Below are 15,406 nucleotides of genomic sequence, written 5' to 3' on the forward strand. Positions count from 1 at the left end.
CTTAACATGCTCATTTTAAATTCCCTCTTTGGGTCTGACTGTTGGAGAATTTTCCTTCTTTTGAATTGAGCTATTAATTAAATTTTCTTACAATTTTTTTTTAATTTTTAATTTTCAGGGGGGCTACACTCACAGCATATGGAGGTTCTCAGGCTAGGGGTCAAATTGGAGCTGTAGTTGCAGGCCTAGACCACAGCCACAGCAATGCGGGATCCAAGCCATGCCCGCGACCTACCCCATAGCTCACTGGCAATGCCGGATCCTTAACCCACTGAGCAAGGCCAGGGATTGAAACTGCGTCTTCATGGATGCTAGTCAGATTCGTTTCTGCTGAGCCATGACGGGAACTCCGAATTTTTTTTTTTATTTTTAGTGTCATTTTTATAGTGGGATAGTAACCTTTATGCATTCCTATGCTCTCTGAAGCTCAACCATATTTTGCTAACCAATGTGATAGGCTCCCAACATACATTGTGTACTGAGATAGACTCCATTTCTCACATTCTGAAATTCAGTTGTGTAACGAGTTATAACCACTGCCTGAATATGTTTATAAAACTCTAACTCATACTGTCTGCCCCATTTGAGAATATTTATGTTTTTAAAGCTAATATCCCCAAATTTAATTGTCATACTTGCTGTTATCAATCTGTTATTCTATAAAAGGGGAACCCCCTCCCCCCAAAAGCAATATCCCACATTTGAAATCTCACTAGCTTGACTTTTTCCATTCTTTCCTGACAATTTTTCTACCCCCCCCCCCACATCACTACCTGGGCATCAAAATATCTTGATAGTTTTCCCCAATTCTTTTGTTCCTGCCTTTCAATCCCTTAATTGGCTCCCACCTGAGTTCAACTTGTTCCCTCTCTCTTGAACCTCCAAATTTCCTCCCATTTGTCTATCTCCCTTCCAGGCACTCCTGTCTCTGCTCCCTCAGTGTTCTCTCATTTTGAACTCAGTTCAACTTTAATTCAACCGCCTCTCCCTGGGAATCTTTTCAACCTTGTATGCATGCCTCTTCAAGATCAAACGCTGATAATCACAAGTTGCATATTTTTCCAAGGAAAAAAAATAGCTAAATTTGACCAAAAAATGCAAAAAGGCAGGGGACAAGTGATAGAACTAATCTGGGAAACTAGTATGGCTGGAGCAGTAGGATAAAAAATAGTGATTGGGATTGGGAGGGAAAAATCACACTTGTTTGTTTGTTTGTTTTTGTCTTTTGAGGGCTGCACCTGTGGCATATGGAGGTTTCCAGGCTAGGGGTCCATTTGGAGCCACAGCAATGCAGGATCTGAGCTGAACCTGTGACCTACACCACCGCTCATGGCAACACCGGATACTTAACCCACTGAGTGAGGCCAGGGATGGAACCCGAGTCCTCATGGTTGCTAGAGGGGTTCGTTACTGCTGAGTCATGATGGAACTCTGAAAATCATACTTTCGTCAAATGGAATATGGCATGGACTTAATCCCCAAGAAAATGCCCAGTCTGAGAGCATCCAGCAAATGATGAGTTCTTTCACTGGGGGCGAGGGGAGGGAGTCCCCAGAGGGAAGATGGCCTATGTTTTATTTAGCAAAGAAATGTGTTAGGGTCACCTTTATTTGGTGATACTTCTTTTAAGATGGTTTGTGAATTTATGCAGAGATATAACAGCCTGTCTATGCCTAGTGGAAAAGATATTTCCAAAAAGGGTTATCTGGAGTGAGAGTATTTATGGTGTCTTTCTTTGGGAAACAGCCAGAATTATTCCATTGTGACTTTCTTTAGTCTTTTCCTAGTGTTTTCAGTGGGAAAGACCCAAATGGCTCTGTTTTCTCTTATCATCATCCCTGCGTAACTTGGGAAGTTTATATTATGCTTTGATAGGGCTGAGATTTAAGATCTTGGAAGCAGAACATTAGGAATGAGACAAGCTTCATAAAAACTGTCTGAAGAGATTCAAGTTCATAGCTAATTGAAATGGGGTTTCTATTTAAAGTACTTCAATACCACGCTATGCTGCATGTGGCAGTGCTGGTGTTGCTGTTTCTATTAACTCTTACCTTAAATGTTTTATTATGTTATACACAGTGGCCTAATATGGTGCAGAAAGTGCCTCTTCATACATACTTCTTAATGACCAACATATAAGTTTCCTTTTGTGCTTAGACCTCACTTTTGGATTCCCAACAATTTTTCATTTTGTCTTTTTTTAATTAATTATTTTAATTTTTTCCATTATAGCTGGTTTACAGTATTCTGTCAATTTCTAATGTACAGCAAAGTGACCCAGTCATACGTAGATATACATTCTTTCTCTCACATTATCCTCCTTCATGCTTCATCCTAAGTGACTGGATATAGTTCCCTGTGCTATACGGCAGGATCTCATTGCTTATCCACTCCAAAAGCAATGGTTTGTATCTATTAACCCCAGACTCCCAGTTCATCCCACCCCAGCCCCCTCCCCCAATTTTTCATTTTTTTCACCTGACTGAATCCTAAAAGAGAAAGAAAAAGTGTAAAGAGAAAATGTGGAAGTTGAGTCTTTTAACCTGAAGCACACCTTTCCACACCTTTTGGCCAAAAAACATAGGTAAGCCACATCAATCTTCTTGGATCTGTACATTTAAGAAGTGCAGGTAGGGAGTTCCCGTCATGGCTCAGCGGAAACAAATCTGACTAGTATCCATGAGGACCCAGGTTCCATCCCTGGCCTTGTTCAGCGGGTTAAGAATTGGCATTGCCGTGAGCTGTGGCGTAGGTCACAGATGCAGCTCGGATCCCGTGTCGCTGTGGCTGTGGTGTAGGCCAGCGGTTATAGCTCTGATTGGACCCCTAGCCTGGGAACCTCCATATGCCACGGGTGTGGCTCTAAAAAGCAAAAAAAAAAGAAGAAGAAGAAGTGCAGGTAGGACTTCCCTGATGGCTCAGTGGGTTAAGGATCTGGCATTGTCGCTGCCATGGCTCAGGTCACTTCTGTGGCATGGGTTCGATTTCTGGCCCTGGGAACTTCCACATGTGGGTTGCGAGGTCAAGGAAAAAAAATTAAAAAAAAGAAGAAGCAGCAGCGCAGGTAACCCAGCAGCCTATCTTGTTGAGCCCACTCTAGTGTCACTTGGCTTGTTAGGTGGTGTCATCTTTCGCTAATTTGGCGTTTATACAGAGAAGCGTGTTCCCAGACAGAGCAGAGCCCTTTGTCACCATGCACATGCAGAAGAGATCCCCAGTAGTGGCTGCAGCCACGATTGTCACATTCACACTCGTGACGCTGCCCCATTGCTCTCAGCAGGAGGTGTAGGTAGAGCAGGCCTTTTCTCAGGTGCTGCACAGGCAGGTTTTCCCCACTGCTGTCCTTCCAGAAAGTACTTTATGGCCTCAAGGAGATGTGGTGAAGTTGGGGGGTAGAAACATCTATGACCAGGCATAGAACCAGGAATTTCATTCACGTAGACCAGTGACTCACTGTCTGACCTTAGCAGCTCACTCAGCCTCTCCGAGTCTGGTTTCCTTCTCTGAAAAATAAGAGCACCTGGACTTGGTAAGTTCCAGTTGTTTTATATTTTTTAATTTTTTATTTTTGGCCTCACTTGTAGCATGCAGAAACCCCAGGCCAGGGACTGAACCCATGCCACAGCAGCAACCCCAGCCACTGCAATGACAATGCCAGATCCTTAACTGCCTGCACCACCAGGGAACGCCAAGTTTCGGTTGTTTTAGAGGGGCCCCTAGAATTTCCTGATTGTGAGCTAAGTACACTCTCAAGATGAGATATCCGCTTGTCCTAACATTTTTTTTTTTTTTTTTATCTTTTGTCCTTTTAGGGCCACACCCGTAGCACATGGAGGTTCCCAGGCTAGGGGTCGAATTGGAGCTACAGCTGCTGGCCTACGCCACAGCCACAGCCACAGCCACGCCAGATCCGAGCCTCATCTGCAGCCTACACCACAGCTCACGGCAACACCAGATCCCTAACCCACTGAGCGAGGCCAGGGATCAAACCTGCAACCTCATGGTTCCGAGTCAGATTCATTTCCACTGCGCCACAGCAGGAACTCCCTAACATTTATTTATTAAACCCTTATCTTGCACTGACAGTTGCCAGGCACTCTTCTAAGTGCTTAACAAAGGTGAAGCCATTAAATCCTTCAGCAACAGTAAGGGAAGTTCCTAGTCTTGCCCCTAAGCTAGGTGCCAGCTGGGATTCAAAGCCAGGCAGTGTGCCCTGAGGCCCAGGCCCTTAAACACTGTAGTGTTGACACCTGACACATCTCCAGCACCTCCTTTTTCTGGTGGGCTTTATGGAAGAGCATTAAATTATCAGGTTGATGGGGAATCGTTCATGTACAGAGAATTGGCATTCAGGAGGTCTGGCCTCAGTGATTAGGAACAACAGAGTCTATTTTATGAGCTGCATATTGAAAATCCTTTACAAAGCTTGCATTTTATTCTTCACTAAGTTCATGAAGATGAGGCACAGGGAGACAGGAAAAGAGCAAAGATACCTGGGGCCTTGGCTGCTATTAGAGCGTGAGAGTGCATGCACCTGATTACTGGTTTTGCTTATGTGTAAATACAATTCGCTGTGCTAAGCAAAAAATAATTGTAATAGATTCACTTATTCATCATGCAGCCAAGTTTAACTTGTTAGGAGCTTTACACTTGCAGATGAGGCTTTCCCTGGGGCTGCCTGTCTGATTGTAGTTGCAATGCCTGACCTACTTATCAGCTTTTCCAGGAAGTGGCTTAAAAGCCTCCCAGGGTATAGTCATCCACTGAAAACCCAACAGGAGTAACTTTGCAAAGCCCATGATTCATTTTTAGGGCATTTGGGGGGTCATACATCACATAAGGTAATTTGGCTCCTGCTTCCAGTTTTCACCAAGGCATGAGTCACAGGATAAATTCTTAATAACCAGACCAAGAACTTTTTTTAAAAAAAAGTTTTAATTGAAACATAGGAAACGAATCTGACTAGGATCCATGAGGACGCAGGTTCAATCCCTGGCCTTGCTCAGTGGGTTAAGGATCCAGCATTGCCTTGATATGTGGTGTAGGTCCCAGACACGGCTTGGATCTGACATTGCTGTGGCTATGGTGTAGGCCGGCAGCTATATCTCCAATTGGATCCCTAGCCTGGGAACCTACATATGCCGCTGGTGTGGTCTGATAGGGACAAAAAAGGGAAAAAAATAAAATAAAATAAAATAAAATAAAGAGGAAGTCATGTCTTTTAACAGAAGTGAGTCAAGTGTTTGAGTCTGGGTGAGAGCTGTCTGTCCAATCACCTATTGACTGGGCCGGGGTGGGGGATGACTGAGATAAGATGATGGGAGGAGACCAGTTTTTCTGTGAATCTCAGAGATACAACCTCCAGCTGACAGAACAGAGTAAACTGTTGCTCTCTCAATCCTCGGAACCTCAAAGGTCCCAGGAGCTGTGGGGCCCTGCCCAGATCCAGGAGTCACAAAGCTTAAACCAACTGCAGGATTAACACTGAAGTGGCCTTTATCAGAGAACTGGGAAGCCAAGTGAATCAGCTCTCTGGTGGATGCCAGAGGGAAGAAAGCAAAAAGTTACAAGGATCCTGCTGTGTAGCACAGGGAACTAAATCTAGTCACTTGTGATGGAACATGATAGAGGATAATGTGAGAAAAAGAATGTGTGTATATATATATAATCTGTAGTCCTGTGTTTGAACGTCTGTATGTCTATATGTCTATGCCTATACATCATACATATGTTTGACCCTTCTTTGCTGTACAGAAGAAATTGACAGAACATTGTAAATTAACTATAATAATAAAAATAAAAATTTTTGGAAACGGAAAGTTAATAGAAAAAAACATCTTTTTCTTTCCCAGCATTCATATTCCTTCAGAGTTCGATCGCATCATTTTCCTCCTTCGTTTCCCTTTGATATTTTATTTTTAATTTATCGTATTGAAATATAGTTGATTTACAAAATTGTGTTGATTTCTGCTGTATAGCAAAGTGATTCAGTTACAGACACGTTTATTCTTTTTCATATTCAAATTTCCATTATGGTTTATCGTAGGACATTGAATATAGTTCCTTGTGCTATACAGTAGGACCTCTTTGTTTATCCATCCTGTATGTACTAGTTTGCATCTGCTCATCCCAAGCTCCCAGGCCATCCCTCCCTTCCCCCCTCCCTCTTGGCAACCACAAGTCTTTCTGTTTCATAGATATGTTGATTTGTACTGTATTTTAGATTTCACATATAAGTGGTATCATATGTTTTTATCTGTCTCTCACTCTATCTTCTCTCTTTCTCTGTCACCATTACCTTCTCTTTGCCTTTGATTCTTCACTGCTAGGTCTATGGCTACAGACCCCAGTGAACACATCTAGACCCAAGGGTTCTGTACACAACCAGATGCTGGTCACTTCTTAAGAACTCCATGTTTGCTGTGTTTTTCAGAGAAAATTTATCCTTGGCCAGTCCAACAATATTTAATTCCACTTTAAAGTTATTCTTCAAAAAAAAAATAAATAAAAAGCTATTCTTCAAAACCAGAATACTTAATTTTTTTTTGTCTTCCTAAGGCCACACTTGTGGCATATGGAGGTTTCTAGGCCAGGGGTTGAATCAGAGCTGTAGCTACTGCCCCACACAACAGCCACAGCAATTCAGGATCTGAGCCAAGTCTGCAACCTATACGTACACCACAGCTCACGGCAACGCCAGATCCTTAAGCGAGGCCAGGGATGGAACCTACAGCCTCATTGATACTAGTCAGGTTCATTATCACTGAGCCTTAATGGGAATTCCTAAAATTTTTTTAAAATTTATTTTATTGAAATGTAATTGATTTACAATGTTGTGTTAGTTTATGATATATAGCAAAGTGATTCAGATATTTATATTCTTTTTTATATTCTTTTCCATTATGGTTTATTACCATATATTGAATATACTTTTCTGTGCTATACAGTAGGACCTTGTTTTTTATCCATTTTATATATAATGGTTGGCATCTGCTAACCTCAAACTCTCAAGCTATCCTTTCCCCCATCACCCCCTTGGCAACTACAAGCCTGTTCTTTATGTCTGTGCGTCTGTTTCTGTTTCATAAAAGTTTGTTTGTGTCATATTTTAGATTTGTCTTTCTCTGCCTGACTTATTTTACTAGGGAAAATATTCTCTAGGTCTATTTATGTTCCTGCAGATGGCATTATTTCATCCTTTTTATGGCTGAGTAGTATTCCACTGTATATATGTATCACATCTTTTTCAACCATTCCTCTGTTGATGGACATTTGGGTTGTTTCCTTGTCTTGGTTATTGTCAACAGTGCTGCTATGAACATTGGGGCGCATGTATCATTTCAAATTATAGCAAAACCAGGACATTTATGAGACTATGGTGAGATAAGAAAATTAAAAGGAAGATTTGAAGAGGATTCTAATTAACCTTATTTTCCCTCATGACACTTTCATGAAACAGTTCAAGATAACCTCATCATTTGGTTCCAAAATCATAAGGTTGGCCTTTCACCGAAGGGTTTAGTTATCTTGGTTCCTTGAACCGTCTCTTAATGGTCCCATCTTCCAGCCTTTGCTTTCTTTTCATTGTGGTCTTTTGATATCCTATCTAACACCTACTGAGCCTAATTAAGAATTCTAATTTTGCCTCTCTTTTCACATTATGGCTTTGGTGAATGTGTCTCACTGTCTCGTATGCTAATCAGTCTCGGGACAAACACATCCTGCCATTTGACGTTTCCATTATTGTGGAATATTACTCAGCCATAAAAAGGAATGAAATAACGCCATTTGCAGCAACATGGGTGGACCTAGAGATTCTCATACTAAGTGAAGTAAGTCAGACAGAGAAAGACAAATACCATATGATATCACTTATATGTGGAATCTAAAATATGGCACATATGGATCCTATCTGCCAAACAGAAACATATCATGGACACAGAGAACCGATGGGTCATTATTTACTGCAAGGAAAAGCAGGAGGAAGGATAAATTATGAGGTTAGGATGAACATGTACACACTACTATATATAAAATGGGTAACAAGAAAGGACCTGCTGTATAGCACAGGGGACTCTACTCAGTCCTGTTCAGTGGCCTATGTGGGAAAAGAATCTGAACAAGAAAGGATGCGTGTATATGTATAACTGAATCACTATGCTGTACACCTGAAACTAACACAACATTGTAAATCAACTAACCTTCAGCTTTTTGAAAAGAGAAGTGTCCATCATGGATGAAGAGTGGAGTCCAGAGGCAGTGTTGGTAGGATTCCCTCTGATGGCATGTAGAAGCGACAGCTATAGAATTTCACATCTGGGGTCCATCAGTCACTTCTCACCACAAAGCAAGATTAGACGAGGCAGGGAGTCTGTCCTTCTCTATCCTCCTCGGCACAGTCATTTTCCAAATCTCCAGCCCAAACCCCTGAGCACATTTCCGCTCCTGTTCATCCTTAGGCCACATAAGGTCTCTTCTCTCCACCCCCTTCTCCTCCTCCAGAACTCAGTTTTCTCCATGCTGACTTGTCTAGCAAATGCAAGGGGCCCCGTATCCTGTCATGGCTTCCTATGCACTTTGTCACTTGCAGTCCAGTGGTAGGGAGTGATTTTCCCCAGCAAGAGCAGCCAAGGAGGTCAGCGGACACCTTGGTACAAGAGCAGGAACAGTGGTCATGGTGATGGGTTTTTATATGAACCTCCCTCTGAAAGACCCAGTGTGAGAGAGGGAGGGAAGGCCAAGCTGTGAGTGATCCAGGCAGGAAACACCAAGAGACGCCATACCTGTGGCCCCAATAATGAGCCCGGTGAGATTCCCCACACAGGTTTCTTCCGATCATCTTGTTGCTGTTTGAAAATGTCTTTAAACAGGTGCCTGGCACATGGGACAGAAGAAGGTAGGAAGGAGAGGGCAAACAGGAGTCTTGCTGCCCTTCCCGAGGGTAACTCGGGAGCCTTAACTGACTGTGACACGGCTGCCACTGTGTTTGTCATTCCTGATGAGTCTCTGTCTCTTTTGCTTTCAGCTCGGGGACCTGCTTCAGAAGCTACAGTTCGTCATGACATATGTGGCTCCCTGGCAGATGGCCTGGGGCTCCTCGTTTCACGTGTTTGCTCAGCTCTTCGCAATCCCTCGTATCCTTTCTGCTTCTGTTTTCACCCCCAAGCTGAGAGTCGCATTTTATGGATGCAAGCTTTTCATTGAACCCTGGCAATAACAAGGTTTTAAAGTCTTTAAGATGACATTTTAATGGGGACCTGGGGAGGCCCTTTGGTTTCCCTTTAGTTGCTTAGCCTTAAAAGATATTTCTTTTTTGAAATTGAAATACAATGTACAAGGTTGATGTACAGTGTTCTGCCGTGCTAGAGAGTGATTCAGTTATACACATATATACATCTTTTCCATTATGATTTATCATAGAATATTCAATATAGTTCCCTGTGCTATACAGTAGGACCTTGTTGTTTATCCATTCTATACATAATAGTTTGCACCTGGATTTTTTTTTTTTTTTTGGCATTTGTTGGGCCACTCCCACGGCACATGGAGGTTCCCAGGCTAGGGGTCGAACCGGAGCTGTAGCTGCTGGCCTACGCCAGAGCCACAGCAATGCGGGATCCAAGCCATGTCTGCGACCTACACCACAGCTCACGGCAACGCCGGATCCTTAACCCACTGAGCAAGGCCAGGGATCGAACCTGTAACCTCATGGTTCCTAGTCGGATTTGTTAACCACTGAGCCACGATGGGAACTCCTGGATATTTTTTATTTTGAACTCTTCCTCTTCCTTCCTTCCTCACTTCTTTCTTTCTCTTTTATGGTTTCACCTGCAACATGTGGAAGTTCCCAGTCCAGGGACTGAATCCGAGCCACAGCTACAACCTATGCTGCAGCTGCAGCAATGCCAGATCCTCTAATGCACTGCTCTGGACTGGGGATTGAATCCAAGCCTACGAAGCAACCCAAGCCACTGCAGTCAGATTCTTAACCCACTGTGACACAGTGGGAACTCCCTCTTCTTGTTTCTTAATGCATACTCAGGAGTGATATGATTTTTTTCTGATTTTTCCATTTCCATGACCAAATCTGCGTTAAGATATCATGTCTTTTAAATGGAGGATGGCTGCTTAAGTGATTTGGTTGACTTGTGCAAAACAGTGCAAATCAATTTGCTGTTATTCAACACTGTGGATAGGACTGATGTGTTTTTTACATCATCATAGATGATATAACATTATATTATAATATAGTTTGGTTATAATATACTTGAAGAATTCAAAGCCCCAGAATGGGGCACATACAAAATTACCCCAGTATTTTTAAAGACTTTTTAAGTCTTTATAATTTATGTTTTGTTTCATAGTCTTTTTTAGTCTTTATGGATTTTTTTGTCTTCATAATTTATGGCTTTTATAGTCTTTTATAATTTATGGTTTCATCATATAGTTGTATAGGAGCCTAATTTTATCATGTGTGGTTTCATTTGGTTTCCTTGTATATTTGTGTTTCTATAATAATAATTAGTTTTAATTGACTTCAAGACAACAGCTAAATTGTGTGTGTGTGTGTGTGTGTGTGTGTGTGTGGTGGGAGAGAGGGAGAAAGAGAGAAGTAAAGAATAGTCTCGAAGAGAGAGAGATTAATCAAAAATATTCTTGGAGTTCCTGTCGTGGCGCAGTGATTAATGAATCCAACTAGGAACCATGCAGTTGTGGGTTCGGTCCCTGGCCTTGTTCAGTGGGTTAAGGATACGGCGTTGCTGTGAGCTGTGGTGTGGGTCACAGACGTGGCTTGGATCTGGCCTTGCTGTAGCTGTGGTGTAGGCTGGTGGCTACAGCTCCGATTCCACCCCTAGCCTGGGAACCTCCATATGCCGCGAGCGTGGCTCAAGAAAAGGCAAAAAGACAAAAAAAAAAAAAAAAAAAAAAAAAAAAAAAAAAAAAATTCTTAACTCAGGCTTCAAATTTGCCTTCCAAGGTTTTCCTTCCCACTGAATTTACACTTTATAAACTTGTATTTCCCAAGCTGTGCTTCAGGAACTCCCTGTATCAAAAATCCCTGAAGGAGCTTATTCAATAAGTAGATCCCTGAGGCCAGCACACTTAAACTCACATTTCAGGGGGGGTCCTGGAAATTCCATCTTCTCAAGCCTCTCTGGGCCTCTCATCCCACTGATTTGTGTGAAGAATAGGTCTCTGCTGACATTTTTGTGTGGGTGCTGTGAGCTGTTTTTTTTTTTTTAAGCCACTATTTGGGGATTTGTTAGAATATTGAGCATTACCTTAAGAAACACAGGAGAGAAATATAGTTTTTCTTTTTTTATTTTAATTTTTATTGAAGTAGAGTTGATTTACAAGGTTTGTGATCATTTCTGCTGTACAACAGAGTGATTCAGTGGTACATATACACACATCCATTCTCTTTCAGTTCTTTTCCCATATAGGTTATCACAGAATATTGGGTAGAGTTCCCTGCGCTCTATAGCACATCCCCGTTAACCATCCGTTCCATGGACCATAGTGGGCATTGCATTGTGAGCTGGTTGTATTGGCCACTTGGAGATTTCTTTCCTGTGAAGGTTACATAAGGCTGTCCAAGACAGTTCATAAGGAACCTCTGGGATCTGAACTTTGGGTACAGGGATGGAAACATACTTGAGGTAGTCATTAAGTGATAGTATATTCTAATTTTTGGATAAACTCTTTTTTTATGAAAGTATAGTTGATTTACATTGTTTTGTCAATTTCTGCTATACAACTAAGTGACCCACTCATACATACATACATATGTATATATATATATATATATATATATTCTTTTATATTCTTTTTCTTTTTTATATTCTTTTTCTTCATATTATCTTCTATGTGTTCCATTGCAAGTGATTGGACACAGTTCCCTGTGCTGTACAGCAGGACCTCATTGCTTATCCATTATAAATGTAATAGTTTGCATCTACCAACCCCAAACTCCCAGTCCATCCCACTGCCTCCTCCTCCCCCCTTGGCAACCACGAATCTGTTCTCCATGTCTGTGAATCTGTTTCTGTTCTGTTGATAGGTCCATGTGTGCCATATTTTAGATTCCACATATAAGTGATATCACATGGTATTGGTCTTTCTCTTTCTGACTTACTCCACTTAGTATAAGAATCTCTAGTTGCATCCATGTTGCTGCAAATGGCATGATTTTGTTCTTTTTTATTGCTGAGTAGCATTCCATTGTGTACATTGTGTATATATACTGCATCTTTTTTTTTTTTTAAGGGCCACACCCAGAGTATATGGAAGTTACAATTGGAGCTCCAGCTGCCAGCGTACGCCACAGCCACAGCAATGCACACACAATCTGAGCTGTTTCTTCAACCTATACTGCAGCTCATGGCAAAACCAGATCCTTAGCTCACTGAGTGAGGCCAGGGATAGAACCTGCATCCTCATGGATACTAGCTGGCTTCATTAGCCACTAAGCCACAACAGGAACTCCTGGGCATTTGGTCTTACAACACAATCAGTGCTCATGCTTTGTTCCTAAAACTCTCCATTGCTGACATCTACTTCCTGCCTAGGGTTCAGACCCTTCCAGGTGGCTGACCACTGCAGTCGTTGGTGGCTTACAGGGCCTTCAGCCCCCTCCCCGTTCCCCAAAGTCACCCTCCATCCTGGGTCAATTGTAAAGGTAGATGTTTGCTTTTTGGAGCCCCACATCATACGCTTCAGAGAACAGTGAGAGAGCTTAAGAAACCAGATGCCATCCAGACAAAGCTAGCAGGTTCCTGAATGCCAGCCCTGAATCTGGACTAATTTTGAAATGTTAATTATGTTATCACTCTATTAAGAAGCTATGCGTTCCATCCTGACGTTGAGAAGGGACTCATTTTCTCCATTTTGGCATTGAATCAGCTTTTGGGCCAGCGGGGCACTGTTTAGTAAATTGCCTTTTCTTGTCCTAGCACGTTTTCTCCCTGGGTAGCCTCTGTTGGTTTCTGAGCTTATAACCTCCAGGGAAAGAGCAGTTTTCTTTACCCTTTGAATACACATAGAGACCACGCAAGCCCATTGTCTTCAGATAATTAGACAGACTTAGCCACATTAGCTCTGTTTAATGTGTGCACTGGGAAGGCTGCTTTCTCTTTGGTATATCCTTTTGAGCTTCTAATTATTTTTTCAAAGGGTTGATGTTGATATTTTCATTTTAACTCTACTCAAGTAAACCCAAAGCTTTTTAAAGAGTCTTCGTCTACCTCTTAGACTTGCCTCTTGGCTCTCAAGAAATAAAGAGGGCTGCAGGTTTCTTGGCACTGCCTTGGCCATTACAGTCAAGAGCTTTCGTATTTCCCCCCAGGAGTGCTGTATTTCTTTACTGATCTTCCTTAAATGAAAAGAACCTTTGAGGCCATCTAGTCCCATTTGCCCTACCTCTGACCTATTAAACTTCATTTCCTATCCTACCAAAACTGAACTTTATTTAGAGGCCAGCCCTGTTTTCCTCATTTCCTAATTGCTGGGTAATTGTTTCTGGCATTTAAAAAAATGGGCAACGTCCTCTCTGGGGAAACATTTAGAAGCAAAAGAAATGGCAGTGCCAGCCCATCCAGCCTCCTGCCCAGCCCAGGCTCCACTTGACTTTGTCCTGGTTCTTCTGCAAGCCCCACAGTGCCCTCTGCCACCCACGCAGAGGAGGTGTCCTACTTCCCCTCCTCCCAACCCCCCTTCAGGAATCTGCCCTATGATCACACCCCCCCCACCCCGCTTTCTCATGTTTTCTCGAGGTACCTTTCTTCGTGACACTTTCCATGCAGCTCCTTTTTTCTTCCGGTGATGAAGGACACGGTTAAGTTGATATGTTTTATGGCAGAGGTATTTAGATCTTTCCAGCTTTCAGATACAGAAGAAACCGACGGGCGATAGTAGACATCATGGTAGCTCCTTATTCTGTAGTTCTCCATTGGAACTCAGTCAAAATAAAAGGAATTGGATGCAAACTGTATCACAGTAGGGATCTTTCCAGTACCAGCAGTTCAACACCAGTTATTAATGGAGGAGGGGTCATTTCACTCCTGAAGATATTCAGAAATAAATAGCAAGTTTTTTTAAAAAATGACACATTTACTCCTGAGGCACAGCTCTGAACTTAATTCTGTGAAAATGCACAGGGAAGTTCCATTGGGCAGATAAGGCTCCTGCCCTCCTGTGTATTTACACAAAAGTGGGGCTATGAGGGGCCCCACCTTCCAGCCCCCTCATCACAATTCAGCCCCACCGCTACTAATATGGGAAAGCCCTTTTGTGTTTTGGTAGGGAGTGAAACACAGAGCCTTTCTGTCAGTGCCAGGCATTTCTTACTTCCTGCTGGAACTTTTTGAACATGGGCTAAAGAAATAAGACATCTGTTTGTGCAGCATTAGAAAGAGGCACATACCCCTTTCCAGGGGGAAAATCAGCCCTGTAGGCGATCAGATCAGAGTTGAGTAGAACCCTCCCAGCCCCCACCCCAAGGGACAAAGAACCACCTGTACACGTAAGGTCCCCACTGACCTCTGCCACCTCTGTTGCCTCTGACTCTTCCATCCACAAGTCCCACCATCACCCTGAACCATTGTGGTGTAGTATGATTGACAGCTGGGAGACCTTCTTCAATGATGGAGTGAGACCCCATGGGGAGGTGCCAGAAGCGCTGGTCCCTCCTGGCACCTCCCTCAGATTTCCAGACAGCAACTAGTTGGGCTTAAAGCAAAAGTTAGAGCCACACTAAGTTTAACATTGAACAGTTATGTTTCTAATCAAACAAAGTGTATAAAAGTGAGGCATGCCATATATCTGGACAAAACTCTAATTCAAAAGGCTATATGCATCCCTGTGTTCACAGCAGCACTATTCGCAATAGGCAAGATATGGAAACAACCTAATGTCCATTGACAGATGAATGGATTAGGAAGATGTGGTACATACACACAATGGAATACTACTCAGTCATAAAAAAGAAAGAATGCCATTTGTACCGACATGGATTCAACTAGAGATTATCATACTAGGTGAAGTAAGTTAGAAAGAGGAGGACAAATACCATATGCTATCACTTATATGTGGAATCTAAAGTATGACACAAATGATCCTATCTACAAAACAGATTCACAGACGTAGAGAACAGACTTGTGGTTGCCCAGGGATAAGGGGGAGGGAGGAAGGCGTGGGATGGACTGGAAGTTTGGAGTTAGTAGATGCAAACTATTGCAGTTAGAATGGATAAGCAATGAGGTCCTACTGTACAGCACAGGGAACGCTATCCAATCTCTTAGGATAGACCATGATGGAAAATAATACAAAAAGAAAAGAATGTGTGTATTTGTATGACCAAGTCAATTTGTTGTACAGCAGAAATTGGCACAATACTGTAAATCAACTA

The 15,406-nt window shown here is 42.4% G+C and overlaps 1 protein-coding gene across 1 annotated transcript in view; it reads left to right on the forward strand.

Moving 5' to 3' along the window:
- PCNX2 (pecanex homolog 2 (Drosophila)) overlaps positions 1 to 15,406 on the forward strand; it is a 294,055-nt gene that overhangs the window by 186,698 nt on the left and 91,951 nt on the right. Inside the window, 1 exon segment of the mRNA XM_021074292.1 lies at positions 9,026 to 9,134. Coding sequence (XP_020929951.1) covers positions 9,026 to 9,134 — 109 coding nt within the window.

The sequence above is a fragment of the Sus scrofa genome, chromosome 14 (assembly GCF_000003025.6).
Source record: "Sus scrofa isolate TJ Tabasco breed Duroc chromosome 14, Sscrofa11.1, whole genome shotgun sequence".
Taxonomy (NCBI): domain Eukaryota; kingdom Metazoa; phylum Chordata; class Mammalia; order Artiodactyla; family Suidae; genus Sus; species Sus scrofa.